The sequence below is a fragment of the Lepidochelys kempii genome, chromosome 10 (assembly GCF_965140285.1).
Source record: "Lepidochelys kempii isolate rLepKem1 chromosome 10, rLepKem1.hap1, whole genome shotgun sequence".
NCBI lineage: Eukaryota > Metazoa > Chordata > Testudines > Cheloniidae > Lepidochelys > Lepidochelys kempii.
The window spans coordinates 50,620,163-50,637,834 of NC_136389.1; the positions used below are offsets into that span (position 1 = coordinate 50,620,163).

General features: G+C 40.7%; 1 protein-coding gene across 3 annotated transcripts in view; it reads right to left on the reverse strand.

The window, feature by feature from the left end:
* Positions 1–2,163: 2,163 nt before the first annotated feature.
* The window catches only part of UBE2Q2 (ubiquitin conjugating enzyme E2 Q2), an 80,182-nt gene continuing 64,673 nt past the window's right edge, over positions 2,164–17,672 (reverse strand). For 2 of the 3 annotated variants that reach the window (XM_073303527.2, XM_073303530.2), the window contains 7 exons: positions 15,666–15,726; positions 13,423–13,513; positions 12,701–12,759; positions 10,959–11,007; positions 9,719–9,814; positions 7,443–7,509; positions 2,164–3,871 (listed from right to left, as the gene is read on the reverse strand). In XM_073303527.2, the coding sequence (XP_073159628.1) occupies positions 3,840–3,871; positions 7,443–7,509; positions 9,719–9,814; positions 10,959–11,007; positions 12,701–12,759; positions 13,423–13,513; positions 15,666–15,726 (455 nt within the window). In that variant the 3' untranslated portion in view covers positions 2,164–3,839. Of the gene's footprint in view, positions 3,872–7,442; positions 7,510–9,718; positions 10,065–10,958; positions 11,008–12,700; positions 12,760–13,422; positions 13,514–15,665; positions 15,727–17,672 lie in introns of those variants that run through there. The other variant, XM_073303528.2, reaches the window with a different exon arrangement.

Below are 17,672 nucleotides of genomic sequence, written 5' to 3' on the forward strand. Positions count from 1 at the left end.
GCCTCCCCCTGATCTTGCCCAGTTGTATTCTAGGGACAGCAGCAGGGTCCAACCCCACAGGGGCTGAGGACAAACAACAATAAAGCACACCACACCATTTAAGGTAACAGAAAAGGAGTGCTAGTGGCACCTTAGAAACTCACAAAATTTATTTGAGCAAAAGCTTTCGTGAGCTACAGCTCACTTCATCGGATGCATTCAGCCACTGTAGCTTGCAAAAAGCTTATGCTCAAATAAATGTGAGTCTCAGGTGCCACCAGTACTCCTTTTCTTTTTGTGAATACAGACTAACAGCTGCTACTCTGAAACCTGTTTATTGTTAACATTACCGGGGGTGGGGTAGGGAGAGACAGCTATGCCTCTGCCTGGGGAGTGGGTATGCAGCAGCAACCTAATCCCCAGCCCACAAGAGGCAAACAGGCTCAGGAGCCTGCAGCAGTCATGCCTGGATGCCCCCCTTTACATCCTGCCCATGCACTGTACTGCAGATGAACACACTGCACCAGGACAGGGGATCCATCAGCTATGGGTCCAGCCACTGGCATAACAAGAGTCCAGCCTAAAAGCTGTGTTCACTGGGCCTGGAACAAGTGGATTGATGTGAGAAAGTAAAGCTACACATTCTCCTCTGCTCCTAAAAAAAATCACAACCCCTTCCTGCCTCAACTTGTTTGGTCCAGGCTCAGTTACATATAAAGTGAGGGATTTTAAAGGCACAGGCTGTAGCTGGATTAGAGTTAATCAACAGCCCTTCTCAACCTAAGTGAGTAAGAAAAAAGAGAGACAAACCTCCAGCAGCACATCTTAAGGTAAAATTCTCCCCACCCCACACAGCAACATTTTACTTTATAGAGGAGTAACGATTAAGCCAACTGCACAGTTCCCTGGTAGGATGTGGGAGGAGAGGGGGGCCTAAATTTTAAAACCACATACAAAAAAAAAAAGCAGGTAAGGGAGATTTGGGCAGCTGTAGTACCAAACGCTGCTTTTTAAGTGTCCTTTTAGAAACCTGAAGAAGCTCTGTTTAGCTTAAAACCTTGTCTGTCTCTTCTACCAACAAAAGATGTTCCAAGATCTTACCCATCTTTTCTCTCTCTCATATCCTGGGACTCACAACTACAACACTGCACACAACTTTCAGAAATGATCAGCAGTTTCTATGTTAACGTCCCTTTAATGGAGATTTCTATGTGGAGTTACTTTAGTGTCACCTTCAATATAGGTGACATTTCCTCTACTCACTGCCCATGCAGCTCAAACTGCTGAAGATAGAACCATTTTTGTCCTAGACTCCCATACAACATTAACTTACAGTGGCAGAGTTGAGGCGCACTCTTATGCATTTTAAATTCTTTAGGTTTAGGAAGATTTTTCATTTTTGCAAGGTAAATGTGGGATCAAACTCTCATATGCTCTTACTGCAAAAGAATTATTTTGTTTCCTGTTTCTGATTTAGATTGTGAACTCAAGGCAGGGATTGTGTTAGTTGTTTGACAAAGGGCAACTGTGAGATAGCCCAGCATTCAGTGCTGTCTGCTTCCATTTACCAAAGGAGGCAGGTTTGGCTACATGGCTAATGATTTTCAACTCCGATTGTGTAGTCTTTTGGCTTTCCTAGAATCCACTCAAGATTAGAGGAGGGCTGCTATGGGAGGCTTGATTCCAAGAAAGTTAAGGTGTTTGGATGAGGAGGAAGATATTCAGAGAAGTGGAAGATTGAGTGATTGCTTTCCTCCCATTTTCTCACTTGTTGGTTAACAAGACATGCAGTTTGAAGGTCCCATTGACCTTAGAGGATAAAGTAGCAGCAGTGAACGAGTACTTCTCATCTGTGGCTGTGCAAGTCTATTTCCACCCCCCCCCCCCCACCGGCCTTACTACTAGTGATCCATGTGATTTTTATACCTTAGATTACAGTGCACTTTATGGGGCCATACCTGAAGACAACTTAGGAACTTCCATCAAGTGCAGATTGCATTGGTCTACATACTTAGTGGTACTTTTCACAGGAGCATTTTACACCTGTACTCATGAGCCTGAAATTCAAAGACGTTATGATGTGTTGACCAGTTTTTCCTTTTATATGTTGCATTGGTTGGGACCCCACACACACACAAACGAACAGAAAGCTATCTTATATTCAAAGACTAACCACAAACAGAATAATTCTTAAAATGGTTCTTTATTCATAAACTTGATGCAAGTTTATAAATTACTGTACATTGCCAAATAATTCTGCAATGAAAAATGAAATCCAAAACAAAGCATGCCAAATGTGCATCTGTCAACCTGCTAGCCCATTAGAATATTAAAGAATTCAATAATGTATTCAAAGATTTTAGCCTCAGGTTTTAAGGAACTTTAATGCTTAAAGAGTTCTGCCTTTCACTTAAGGTTGCTATCTGAGTAATTGGATACCAGGATTGTATACGAATATATGTACAACCAAGTAAGCAGAAAGGCTGGCAAGTCATCCATTATACTCCCTAGAAGACTATTTGAAACAAAACAGTACGTTATCAGGAGTAGTGCCAAATTCCTTCAATCTGTTCTTTCAAGCTAAAAACTGGATCTAGAAGCAAATGCACAAGGGCCAATGGGTGCCTGATAGAGAAAAGAAGAGCACAAAGTTGATAGTTGTAACTAAAAAAAACCACATGCTTCTGGGCTAAAAAAGTGCTTAATCCATGGTACACACCCTTATATCAATCCCTGGCAGTACAAAGGTCTAATCACTAATACTACAACCAAAATAGAATTGATTTAGGTAAGGCAATGAAATATAGTAATTACACAGACCCAGATTCATTTCCTAATAATGAAAGAATAGTTCCTGTTAGTCTTTCAATAACAAAAAGCACTGTCATGACTATGGCAACATTATTTTTACAACTCTGAATCAGGTGATGTCTTTTTTGTATTTTATTGTAGCTTTTATATAAAAATTTTTGTTCAAGGATTTTCATTTTGATTTGTGCCAATCACTTTATAAGTTCATTAGTTTACAAATGATTGCAACAACCCGTTAATAAAATGGAACACCTAAAAAGATTTTTAGTATCTTAAATAACTTCAAGCTTCATACTGTGGCTCCTTTTGTTAAGTAGCTTGAGCCAACAAGTAGCAGGAACAGCCCAGCAAGATTCTGATGCCCCAGTGGAAGTGACTAGTTACAAGGTTTTATTGGCACAGCCTTGCTCTGCTTAAAAATACAACAATCTAATAAAGAGTATCTCTTCCAAGAAACAGTTCATATCCTCACACAGCCATGAAAAAAGTTTAATGACTTAACATACATGTTGTTTTCCTATATCTTTAATTTGGCAATACTACAAATGTTTTCATTTTAGACCAGAAAAACTACTGTGATTTACAAGACCTGAAATTTCCTAAAACAGTATTAAACAATGTATTAAACTTTGTTGGCTTTAAATGAAACGTTACAATGCAAGTCTCTGCAGTCCACATTCTGCAAAAGGTAAGAAGTGGTGAGTGACTCCTATTGAATAATCTTCTAGTAACTCAATAGCCAGCTTTAAAAAGTTTGCACTTTTAAATAAAAATTAAGATAGGGAGTGGCCCAAATATGCTTAATCCATAGGGACAAATACAGTAAAGGCCAAAACTGCTCAGTCCAAGATACCTAATAAGAGCAAAATGGTAAGGCTGTAAATTATACTGGATGTGTCAGTTGACAGATTATCCACTAACTTATCTAATAGCTAAAGTCTTCAATACAGCTGTTATAGGGGCATTCGTAGCTTGAGTCTGTGTGTGTGTTGGAAAGAAATAAAAAAGAGCTGTTTGACATTGGTCCAGGTGTACAACAGTCCACAATATTAACCATCTTCTTTTGGAGGAGTGTACCAGCCTATAGAAGAACAAAGAAACGTATTAGGCACTCTTAACTTTAGTGCAAGACAGCTTTAGGGTCTATTTGGATGTGTAATTGAAATTGTGTTTGAAAACTAGAACAATCCATCACAGGCCCTAAACTCCTATTGATTTCAATGGGAGTTAAAGCACTCATCACCTTGCAAGATCAGACCCAGTGTTTACATATGAAAATAAAGCATTAACATTGAGCTCCTGTTGGCAGCAGCCATCCTGCTAAATTAGACAAATCTTAAGATACCAATATAGAAAGCAAAGAGTAATGTGATCTATTTTTCATCTGCTTTAGTTAAGAAAAAGGTCCAGATTCTGGGATGTATTAGCAGGAATGTTATAAGCAAGACACAAAAAGTAATTCTTCCACTCTACTCAGCACTTACAAGGCCTCAAAACTGGAGTACTGTGACCAGTTCTGGGCATCACACTTCAGGAAAGATGGACAAATTAGAGAAAGTTCAAAAAAGAGCAACAAAAAAGATTGAAAAACTGGGTTTTGGTCTGAAAAAGAGAACATGGTAATAGTCTGCAAATATGTAAAATGTTGTTTTAAAGAGGAGGGTAATAAATAGTTCTCTTTAACCACTGGAGACAGGACAATTAGTAATGGGCTTAAAATTGCAGCAAGGGAAATTTAGGTTAGACATTAGGAAAAAAACTTCCAATTGTAAGGGTAGTTAAACACAGGAATAAGTTACCTAGGGATGTTGTGGAATCTCTGTCACTGGAGGTTTTTTAAGAGCAGGTTTAGAAAAAACAGCTGTCAGGGATGGTCTAGATAATACTTAGTCCTGCCTCAGTGCAGGGGACTGGACTAGATGACCTATCGAGGTCCCTTCCTGTCTTACATTTCTATGATTTTCAATCCTGCAAGCTTTGCAGTCATTTGTTTGATTATATTGGTATATGCATATGAATATCCCATTTTGCATGTGCATGCTCAACTTTTGCACAAGTGTTTAAAAATATAGACCAAGATGTTCCTGGTGTTACAACTCTGTTTCATCCTGCTGAGGACAGAATGGGAATGATGAACTATAATGGCAAGTTCAGAAATGCCAATTAAGCAATTTACCTTTCAATATATATTTCAGTTGCTACATACCCAGAATAACTTCTGAGCCTGTAAAGGTTCAGTCTGTGAAACCAAAGTGTGCACAGGTTTTTTTTTTTGTTTTAAATGGACACGGCCAAAAATCAAAATACCTATTTAATTCTACCCACCACACTAGCAAAAGTCTTAAGAGATCTGCCTCAAATTTTGTACGATTAGTATAGTGCCTACTTGAGCTGTTCCTGAGGATCTATAGTAGCCATAAGTTAACAAAGAAGCCTTTAAACATCTTTAATACTGTGGATGCTTTGTGTATTGGTAATCAGTGTAGTGTATAGGTAGAACTAAAACAGAGAGCCATATTGACTTTTTTAGAATCGTAACTCCTCACTTAACATTGTAGTTATGTTCCTGACAAATGCAACTTTAAGTGAAACGATGTTAAATGAATCCAATTTTCCCATAAGATTTAAGGGGAATGCGGAGGAGTTAGGTTCCAAGGAAATTGGGGGAGGAGGGAGGGAGCAGACAAAAGGCATTATATACTGTACAGCACTGTACTGTGGTTGGGAAGTGCCCCTGGCTTACCCCACACAGGCACAGCCCACTGCAGGCAAGGATGCTAGAAAGCACCTTCGCAGCAGCAGTGGCAGCTTACCCGGAGAAGAACAGGCACCGACTTTGCCGGGGGATGCTCCAGGCCCTCCTCTTCCCATCCCTGCTCCACTCCAGGCCCACCTTTTCCCACCCCCACTCCATCTCCTCTCCGGAGCACGCTGCATCCCCACTCCTTCCCCACCCCCAGAAAGTCCTAAGCGCCGCCAAACAGCTGAACCAAAAAGTTCAAATAGCAGCAGCTAATCATAACATTTCAAAGTTCTTTAGAATCAACTATTTCCAATACACTCCTTTTCCACTGGTATAGAAGACATGCTTATTGTACAGATGTGTGCCTTGCTTTCCCTGAAAACCATATCCAAGGTCCAACCAAGACAGAGCTCTCCTGGCTCCCAGTACCAGGTTTTAACCAGTGGATCACACCCTGTCCCTAGATGAAGATTCTCTGATAAGTAAGTCAGCAAGGCAAGAAAGTAGAAAGTGTACTTCTTTTTGTAAGTATCTAGTAAACAGTGAAGAATTGCTCTAAAAGTAGTTGACAAGGCTAGGTGAATTGTCTAGTTGCAAAACAATGCCAAATCATGATGTGGGATGTTAGATCAGTTATCTGCTCCCAGGTAGCTCACTCAAGCTGGAAAATAGGCATACTAATTTCTAGAGGGAGCTATGTCCACCTTACCACACAACAGGTGAACAGCAGCACCAGCTGGTGGCTACTGGCTTTGTATGGGGGAAAGTATCCCTCCCCGCCTCCAGAGCTAGACTGAACAGTTTTCAGGCTACACGTTTTAATTTGTACTTTCCATGTATTTTCAACCTTTGATCCTCCCTTCTACTTCATTCTCTCATTGATTATTGCTTTCACTTGTCTTGCGCTATATTTAGATAAGCTCTTTGGAGAAGGGAAGAGATGTCTTATTTGCTAGAGAAGCATCTAAATCGGGGTGGGGAAACTTTTTGGCCTGAGGGCCGAATCGGGTTTCTGAAATTGTACAGAGGGCTGGTTAGGGGAGGCTGTGCCTCCCCAAACACCACTCCCTATCCGACCCCCCCTGCTTCTCACCCTCTGACACCCCCCCAGGACTCCTGCCCCATCCAACCCCCCTGTTGCCTGATGGCCCCTCGGGGGCCCCTGCCCCATCCACCCCGACTCTCTGTCCCCTGACCGCCCCTGGACACCCAGCCCCTAAGTGCCCCCTGCCGCCCTGTCCAACCCCCTCTCTCCTTCCTGACTGCCCCCCCGGGACCCCTGCTCCATCCAACCACCTCTTCAAACAGACCACCCTCGGACCCCCCCTGCCCCTAATTGCCCCCCTCCTTCTTGACTGCCCCCCCAGGACCCCTGCCCCCATTCAATCCCCCTGTTCCCCACCCTCTGACCGCTCCAACCCCTATCCACACCCCCAGCCCCTGACCACCATCCCAAACTCCCCTGCATTCTATCCAAACCCCCCCCCCCCCCGCTCCCTTACCACACGGCCTGGAGCACCGGTGGCTGGCGGTGCGGCTGCACCAGGACAGACAGCCAAGCTGCGCAGCACAGAACACCGGGGCAGGCCAGGCTCTGCAGCCATGCTGCCCAGAGTGTTGCGCCGGCAGCACGGTGAGGTAAGGCTCCGGGGGAGAGGGAACAGCAGGGGAGGGGCTGGGGGCATAACAAAAAATTCTGGATAATGAGGGTGGAAACAAAATGCAAAATAGACCCTTCAATGCATGGGAAGGGACATAGGCCGTTCTTGCTTTATCCCAAATAAACCAGGTAAAAGTTTGTATTGTATGGCAATTATATTAGTTTCAAGCATTACTATCTTTCCCATGCCACTGTACAATTTGTGCAGACAAGAACATATAAAATTGCAAAATGTAAATATTTACATACCATTTTTCTCATGTATTTGTACTAGGGACTTATAGGACTGCTGTGCTCTTGCTAGATTATATTGGTTCTGAAAAAAAAAGTCATTTAATAGTACATCAGGTAGTGACATCACGTCATGCAGGACCAAAAAAATATGGACAGATACTTAAGCAAAATACCATAAAGTAACTGTTTGAAAGGTTAGACAGTACTGTAAGTAGAACAAAAAATGTCTATTAAGAGGTGCCATGCAAGAAAACCAACTGCAGTTTTAACCTGCAAAATCCATGGCCTCGGGGACTGAAGAGTTGGCTCTCATCATACTAAAAAGCCACGTACAGTGGCTGTGTGATGGGGCTTGCTAACTGATAAAATACAGGGCTTCAGGTTTCAAAGAGCATGGTATTAAAGTGCTGTTCTTGCACCTAGTATATTTCACATCCCACTTAAAAAAAAGGTTGTCTTAAGACATTGTATTCTGAATCATGTACAAGTTAAAAAATATTTTTCCATAGTGCTAATACAGGCAAATATTAGGACAGTAATGGTATGGCTACACTGCAATAAAAACACCTCCGGCTGGCCTGTGTCAGCTGACTTGCACTTGAGGGGCTAAGGCTGCAGGGCTATAAAACTGCAGTGTAGACCTCTGGGCTCAGGCTGGAGCCTGGGACCCTGAAAGAAGGAAGGACCCCAGAGCCTTGGTTCGTTCCAGCCTGAGCCTAGACATCTACTCTGCAATTTTAAAGTCCCGCAGCTGGAGTCCCAGACAGCTGACAAAACCCAGCCACAGGTGTTTTATTGCAGCGTAGACATAATGTTTCATAGATGAATGACTTTTAGGGTAAGGGACATTCCAGGTGGATAGACTTCAAAAGTCAACCTACCTAACATGTTTTAAAAGATTCTTACTGTCAAACTAATTAGCCATCTTCCACACAAAGCTTGTAATATTAAATACCTGCTCTCAGGGTGAGATATTCTTTTTTAAAAAGTGAAGCAGGCAGAAGTGGAAATGGTACAGTTTGCATGCACTCAATATCAGAAATGCCTCTAACATCAGCAGGCTCAAAATTGGAGATGGTTCACAAATTTGTGCTACAGTTTGTAGCTGTGAGGCCTAAGTAGCCTGGAGACCCTAGAACTCCACTTGACCATAGGAATGCACATCTGATCAGTGTTAAATTAAAACACAATTAAGACATGATGGAAATTAAATTTAGGTTGATAAGAATAGCAAAACTGCTTAACTTTTAACAGTCAATGTACTGGATCAACAGGGCAATGGTCTCCTGCCACAGGGTAAGTACAAGCAATAGGTAAAATGCATTTTAAGGGTGCTTAAGTGATCTAGTCTCCTAATTCACTCATAACTTAAGCCCTTACAAAAGGTCCATGGGACTCAGAATTAAGTGCCTAAGCCACTTAGAAAGTGGGACCTGGGTAAACATTTTTAAGAGTACCTAACAAGATGTCTGTTTTGTTTTATGGTGAATTACTAGTCTGTTTCTATGCAAACATTATTAAAGCACAGAACAGGTGTCCCCTTAATAGTGGTAAGATCAGACAAACTTTTAGAGTCACACACAAAGATCTATGATCGTTATTTCATTAATTTTTCATACTTTATTAAAATACTATTTTGTGTTTACCAAAAAGCTTTCTTCAGATACTTTTTCTCAACTACCAAGAGGAGGCAAAAAGTGTTTAAAGTTAGTTTGGATACAACAACCTCCCTGTACCAGAGTGACATGCTCCAGAATCCTGCATAGGGATGCAGGGCTCCTCACTCATTCTGGCATGAAAATACAGCATGTATTCAGTTAGCCCCAATCAGAATTTAAGGGGAGGAGCCTGTCCTCAGGAGCACAGAGAACTAGGGATAGAGAGACAGAGCACTGGTAGGGAAAGCCTTAAGAAGAGTCAATCTTGGGAGAAAGTTCAGGCTGAAGTTTATGTTGCATTAAGTTACCAACAGAAGCCAGAAAGAGGACAGTAGGAGCTTCACCTGCTTACGGCCCCTTCCATGTCAAAAAATATTTGTCCTCCAGCCCCCACACACATTGTTTCCTAACAAACCCATATTGTTCATTTCCAGCAAACTAGCCACAAATACACCAATATGTTTCAGCACACAAAAGAGAATCAAAAGTTTATATGGACATTAACTTAATCTTTAAACCAACAGCTTTTTTATATTTGAGCTTTCTATAAAGAATCAACATAAAATGGAAAATAAAACCAGTATCTACCCACAACACAAAAGTCATTTCAATAATTATACATAATATATTTACCTTATTGGCTCCAAACTGTACTCTGGCTTTTCCTTTGACTAAAGTGGCATTGATCTGCATGATGACCGATTCTATTGAATAGGCACTACTCCAGCCCTAAAGGAAGAAGGAAATACTTCTACAGAATATGTGCTTGTATTCTTACGCTCACCTTGCAAATCCACTCTGGAAAGTATGTTTCTTTTTGCTAAACTCTAGCAAACCATGGTATTTTTGGTTAATAGCTTTTAAAACTATAAAACAATTAGTTATTCCCAAGAGAAACACAAGAAACTAAAGTAAACTATGTTAGCATAAAGAGCTTGTAGGAAAAAGGAAAAAGCCAAGTTGCACACATTTCCAGAATCTGGTAAGACAAAAAACAAAGAAAAACACAACTACATTATAGAATTCTACTCATTTTCAGCTAGCTTTACAATAGCAATTACAGTTTTAAGAGACTGCTTTTAATGACTCAATTAAGCCATTAAGTGAGCAAAAAGATCCTGTTTCCACAAAGCTGGGCAGCCGCTCTGGCACGGTTTTACCTTTCCAGGGTTCACACAAAAGTCTCTATTAGACTTTTACAGGAGTTATTTTTGTAGGGGAGATGCTGTCCACTGCAATCTTCTTTCCATAGGCAGTAGATATCTACTCCTAAATTAAAGCGGCTTCAAGCAGCATTCACCAAAGCTCAGCACCTGCACTCCCATATCAGATTTTGTGGGGCAGCTGCTAGGGTAGGAGGTGGGCGAAGGGTTCAAAGGAGCAAGACAAAGTGATCTCCCCTTTTATTGGACCTGGGGTTCCCCCTCTCACAGACTCTAAGAATCCACCAAGTTTGGGGTGGGGAGAAAGAACAGCACTTCCTGTTTCCTCTCCCTCCCCAGTCCCTCCAGGGTGAAGAGGAAGATCTGATGCAAGTTCAGTAAGGTGACCCTTACAGAGCTCAAGCTTCCTGGACCTTGTTCCCCTACAGCAGGCATTTCCACAGGAGCGTATGATTTAGTCCTTTGTTCCTAATAGGCGGTGGTGCTTAAGCTCACATACAGAAAACACCCGCTTATTACTATTCTTAAGAAGTATGCTTTGTTTTAGTCAGGATGCTAACTGCTATTACAATCACTTATTTTTTTTTAAACACTAAGCATTGCACCCCTTCCACCAAAACTCTTGACAATTAAAAACAAAACAAAAACAAACAAACAAAAAAAACACACACACACACAAAAAATACAAGAGATTTTGATTTTATATTCACCTGTTTAGTAAGAAGTTCCATGCATAGTGCACCCCCACCCAGGACATACCTAAAAATAAATGTTAGATTAGAAATTTTGAATTCAACATGGCTTTTATTTGGCATCTTTCAAGACCAATTAGTAAAGAGATTACTATGCAGTTGTACCCTCAGGCTGTTATGGGTTAGTCTGTCACACAGTTTGCTCAGCTATAAATAAAAATTAGAGAGCACTTTCAAGGGCAATATGTTGCTATTTGTTAGCCATATACATTTATTTATATAGAGCAGAATGATGTCTAGAGACAAGAGAAACTAATTTGCTTTGTCCAACCACAAGGGAAGTCTTAGTGAGAATCAGCAACTCAGCTAGTCTGCACAGTTTACACAGTCAGAACTGAAAAATGTGGCGGAGAGATGCTATTTTTGATGGCTCTACTGTGGACATAGTACAAATGGATAGTTTATAAAGTTACTTCCAAAAAGGAATTTAACACTATTCCAGCAACTTTACAGTATGTGCAATGGCCTCCTCTTCACAGAAGAGACAGACTAGAGGGACATTCATTACTTAATATCTTAAAACTCACCTTCTCAAGCATTTTGCCACTTCTAAACCAAATAACGTCCCAGCATGCACTATACATACTGAGAAGTCACTCTGAATGAACATCAGCAATTCACAACATGCCAGGGCAACAAAGGAAATGGGATGGAGTTGTAAACCCACAAAGTGCAGAATGTCTTCCTTCATCTGGACTATCAGGGGCATGCTGGACACATTTCTGAAGCTGGAATTGTGTTACATTCCTCTGCAGAGAGTCATTAAAAATCTAGACTTTCAGAGGTATTAACTTTTTCTTTTCCAGCAGTTTTGCACCAGGAAGAAGCAGTTTAAGGAAGAGTGCACTTCCAAATGGGTAATGAATGTGCACCATTTTCATACTACTTTTCATATATTTATGACAGCAGCAGCCACGTCTACCATTCAAAATTACTATTTTTTTGAATTAAGCTCAACAAGAGCTTACAGCAGAGTCAGAATCAGTACCAGCTTCCACTAAATTCATGAAAAGAAAAAAAAAAAAAAAACTTACTGTCACTTACCTTCCTTCAACACTGATGCTGTATTCCATCCCCTCCCAATAAATATCTATACGCTTCCCCAACACAGCCCAGCCAATGTATTTCGGTAATACTCTAAAGGAATCATCCTTAGGAGTAAGAAGGTCATCAAGTTTAATGCTCTTGGGCTATGTTTGCACTAACCTTTCCCCTAAAACTCCCCACTGTTACTGGAGATGCAGCTCCACCAGTGTGAAAGCCAGTATAGACTGGCCAGCAGCATTAAAACCACCACGTCATCTGCTCTGAGCAGAGCAGGATTAAATCACATGGAGGTAACACTGGCAGTTATCCTTACTGTTACACCTATCATTGCTACTGCCGTCAATAGCAGGAAGTTCTAGGGACAACAATTAGTGTACACACACTTTGCAAGGTCACAATGGATTAAAAACACATTTCATATAGGCAGCCAGGGGAAGCTACTTTAGCTCACTGGTTTGAATTAGCAGTGATTGAGAAGCAAGTGTATGTGTCATTTCCTGAGCACTGTCAGTCTCCTGTCCTACATCAGTTCACCAATATACATTATGGGGTCTTGCCTTAAAATCCAGTTGTAGTTCCCAGAAATCAAGGGTATCTTCAGCAAAGTTTCTACTACAAAACCTTTTCATACAAGTCAGAGTTAAAAAACTTACCCTCCCGTGAGCACAGGAGATACCACTCGCACAAAGGGTGGATCAAAAGGAAAATTATCCTGAAAAGCACAACAAAGTATAGAGTTAAAAGCTATGCTGCAACATTGATTTCTAGTAAGAAAAGGATACTTCAATTTATTCTTTGGGAAATGCATAGTATATAGAGTTTGAAAAGTTAAATCTTCATCTTGTATTCATGAAGAAGTTTACATTACTTCTAGCAGATCAGCAGCCTTGGAATGTGATAGTAATATACTAAAAATCATATCTGTTTTTGAAAGCTATACCATCATCCTTCAAACAGAGCAGCGATTCTCAAACTGTGTGTCACGACCCCCTTTGAATAGGGTCACCAGAGCTGGCTTAGACTTGCTGGGGCCCGGGGCTGAAGCCTGAGCCCGAGGGCTTCAGCCCTGGGTGGCAGGGCTCAGGCTGCAGGCCCCCTGCCTAGGGCTGAAGCCCTTGAGCTTCAGCTTTGGCCCCCCTGCCCAGAGCAGCGGGCTCAGGCTATGGCCCCCCGACCCAGGGCAGTGGGGCTTGGGTGGGCTCAGACTTCAGTCCCCACTCCTGAGGTCGTGAAGTAATTTTTGTTGTCAGAAGGGGGTCGCAGTGCAATGAAGTTTGAGAACCCCTGAAACAGAGCACATGGCTTACTACCATTTTAAATGGTTTCTACATCCAGATAGTAAAAATTTCCTCTCAGTACTCGGATACGCATTTACCTTAAATGAGAAGTTGAGCAAAATGTATTCTACACCTTCTTTTTCTTTTAAGACCTGAAGATCACTATGTAATGGGCTGTCGGGATCAACTCTAGGAATTAAACAGGTGGGAAAAGCAAACAGAATGAAATGAATCATTTGGCTTTCTACAGAAGAGAAATTACCCTTTAAAAGTTCCTTTATCTCGCTTAATGTTCTTGCAGTTTCAATTAACTTTTACAATTCTTAATCAAAGCACAAATGCCAGGTAAACACACTGCAGTTGAAAGTAGCAGCAAGAAGATTCACTGCAATGTATCATATTCTTACCATACTTATGCTCCAATATGTCTGTTAGTCTAGAAGGTGCCACAGGACTCTTTGCCGCTTTTACAGATCCAGACTAACACCGTTACCCCTCTGATACTTGTTACCATACTGAAGTTATTCAAGGAATTTAAATGCAGACATTCAAAATAAAAAACCCTTTTGTTTGAAAATAGTAATTCAATTTCTCTTCACTGAAATTTGGTATCCTTCTGAAAGGTAAATGCTTTTAAATGAAGAGATTTTTACACTCATACTCTAACCTTCAATGTTTACTAACTTAACTAGTTACATTTGATGTACAGTGCAGAGTTCTAGATTACCACAGAATCAGAAATTCTGCATCTGTGGCATTAGTAAAGCTGACAGTTTTTGATATCAGCGCAATTTCAACAACCCTGTTTGTAGGCAGATACTGATGGCAGGATTACAAATAGCTAGCAGCCTGGTTATCAATTCTTGCAGTGTTAGGTTAATCCTACCTCAAGAACTGGTACCCCAATAAACTTTTTAGTAAGAACAGTCCCTTGTAAGTTTGGTTACATATGTGCTGGATGAATCATGAGCCTGCTGAAGACCGTAGATATTAAGATACATAAGATACGTAAGATATCTTAAGATAAGATAAGATACGTATCTTACGTATCTTATCTTAAGATACGTAAGATAAGATACATAAGATACATACGTAAGATACATAAACTTTTTAGTAAGACACAGTCCCTTGTAAGTTTGGTTACATATGTGCTGGATGAATCATGAGCCTGCTGAAGACCGTAGATATTCCACTGGAAGCCAGCAGTACGCTTCTCTGAATGCCTACAACCACACTAAGGCTATGTCTACACTGGTAATTGAACAACACAACTTTTGTCTTTCAGAGGTGTTAAATCCCACCCTGAAAGACAAAAATTTTGCTGCGACAAGTGCCAGTGTGAACAGTGCCTTGTCGGCAGGAGCACTCTCCTGCAGACAAGGCAAACACCGCTCATTGGGGGTTGAAGTTTGACGGCAGGAGAGCCAACAAACAGCAGCTATACTGCCCGACTTTTAATGGCATGGCTGTAGCGACACAGCTGTGCCACTAAAAGCTGTGTATGTAGACAAGCCCTTAGAGAGGGAAACCAGGCTTATGCTCATGACAGCTGGGGGTGGGTCAGTGATCCATCTAGAGAAGGTGTTCCCTCACAGCAGTAGTCCTGTGTGTCCATGAAGTTCTGGAAGACCCTCATAGCAGTCGGACGGGATCCACTCCACCACTTCCAAGGGACAGATGTAACTAGCTTGGTTTGGGGTATGTTCTTCCTTCTTAGAGGTTAACCTGTAGGTTAGCATGTTACCCTATCACCAGGGATGATTTCAAGGGAACTGCTCTGGGAATATTTTTTAAGGTAAAAGATGTATACACATTAAAAATATAGATGTTGGCCAGTACTACTGACACGTGTAGTAAAAAGCCTAAGATTTTCAATCTTGTTAACATTTCATACTTCACACACAGTGATTAGGACTATATCCTGGAATTTTATTTTTTTCATTTCAGGCATATGTCATTGTTGAGCCATAAAAATAAAAGCTGCTAAAGCCAGTAAAACAGTTCTGTTCTTTTGTATCACTTGAAAAGGATCAAAATCTATTTATTCTTCAAGTTAAAAAATTATTCAGCACGACAGGTTCACCATTTTGTAAGGGTTTGGGGAGAGAATTTTGGTGGTCAAAAATTATGCTAAAAGCACTGGTTTGACAGTGTAAATTCAGGTATATTCTGTGCCAGCTCTACCAATTCAGTTCCAGTCTGCACTGAATTCAAAAGACCGCTATCCATGAAGCCTTCATAGTACATTCTAGCTAGACAGTATAAATTCCATATTGTAATCTGTGTGGCAAAATTAACATGGGTTCTTTAGGAGAGAGTTTTTAAAAAAATGTAAACTTACTTTAGAAGTTTAACGTGCCACTCATACAGGCTGTCATTTACAAGTTCCACTGAATAAATCCCTGTGGAAGTATTAGACAAGTTATTTAGGAATCAGAATGTATTGTTCTGAATTAACTGTGTAACAACATCCCAAACAGATTATGTTTTACCATTTTTAATAAGGAAAAGCATATAAAATCTGTTATATCCTTTTAAGTGCCTGACCAGGCCAGTCTGTGCCTATAAGCAAAGATTAATCTATCAGATACATCAAGGGATAAGAGCTTCAATTCAAGATGTGCTTTCCCTTAGATAACCGTAAGTATTTTCAGAATAAGGTTACAAAAATGTCAATATGTGTGTCTCCTAATAGCTTCAAATGCTATAGCACACAAATCATGGGTGTCCTATAGACCTTGGCCATTCTAGAATTTCTCCACTTCAGTTCTCTTCATATTTCCTAACATCTATAGCCACATCTCATTCAATGCTGAACAGGCTTCATCTCCTGTATGTATGCACATAGACTAGTATTTTGCACATTAATTCAAAGAAACAACTTCCTAATTTGCAGGTGGAGGCTGATCCAATCAATGCTGCCAGAAAGGTAACAACTGAACAGAAAATAAAAAAAGGGGGTTGCTATCACAGTGGGTAGTGACAGGCACTCCAACAGCAGACCAAAAGGATGTCAGTCTCTGGCCGCCTGTAAACAGCATGATTTGGGACTCTGAATTGTGTATGTTTAAGTTGCTTATTGTACAAGTTAGAGTTACAGATTATACTGAAAATGTGCCTGTTGCCTTACATAACTAAACTTCACCATAACATTTAAAGGAGTTAGTATATTAAGTACAGGGAATACATAAACAGTCAAGTAAACCTTTCACCGTATAAGGCAAGACTGGTATGTTTTTAAAGATGTAATTTTTACATGGGTAAAAAAAATCACATCATTACACAGGCAGGAATATTCTGAAGGTTATAATTCCAACAGGAGAGCCTGGTAACTATGCAATCTGTAGAAATCTCATTCCTTTCTGAAGGAATATACAACTCCAGTAATCACTTCCACCAGCTGAATCTTTGATACCCAAGGTTGTGATTTTATCACTGGTAATCAGTTAGGAGTTGTTATTCTAGGATCTTTGCATTTGGAATTGTTAGTGGTGGTGCAAATCTGTGAGATATGGATGACCAAGCCACTCAGAAATCAAGAGTGTTTTTTGACAGGATTTCTTATAAAACTGTGTTCAAACCAGATATGTGGCATCACAGCAAAGACACAGACAAGTGCATAGAGAACTTTCAGAGACCACAATTGTACATTCTCAGCCCTCTAACACCAAGACAATCAGTAGGGAGAAAAAAGTTATCTATAGGGCTCTCAGGCTACAGCATTCAACAGTCACATAGTTTCAATACTTTCACTCCACACAGCAGCCTAATCTTAGCAAATTGGCCCATTATGGCAGTCTACAGGTGGACAATCTGCTAAGCACTTCACAGAGGCATTGAAATAAGGCACCTGGGGTCAGTAGTCGCATCTAAAATGACTCAATACCATTAAATCCACCTGAGACAGTGCACATGCATATTTAATGAAGACTTTAGCAATCAGGCTTACTGCCTTTCAAAAGGATACTGCTCTTGATGGAAGTGGTTTTCCTAAAATGAACCTAAAATCCCCACACAGACAGCAAAGCACACTCCATGACTTAATGCAGATAAGAGCAAATGGCCTAACTGTAGATTCTTCTCAGCCCCACTGACTAGTCTCTACTGGCCTGAGGGGTTAATCTGAACAAAAAGACATAGTGGTGGATAGTGTCACAAAATGAACACTCAACAGCAACAGGCAGCATTAGATTAGCACTATTCTCTATGATCAGATCTGGAAATATAGGAAATCCATAATAATGGATAAGTAAATATTCTGAAATGGAACTGAGACAGTCTCAGACTGGTGGTCTTACTTCTTCAGTTTTGTCCTTTCTTAAATTAAAATACCAAAGCCACTGAATGA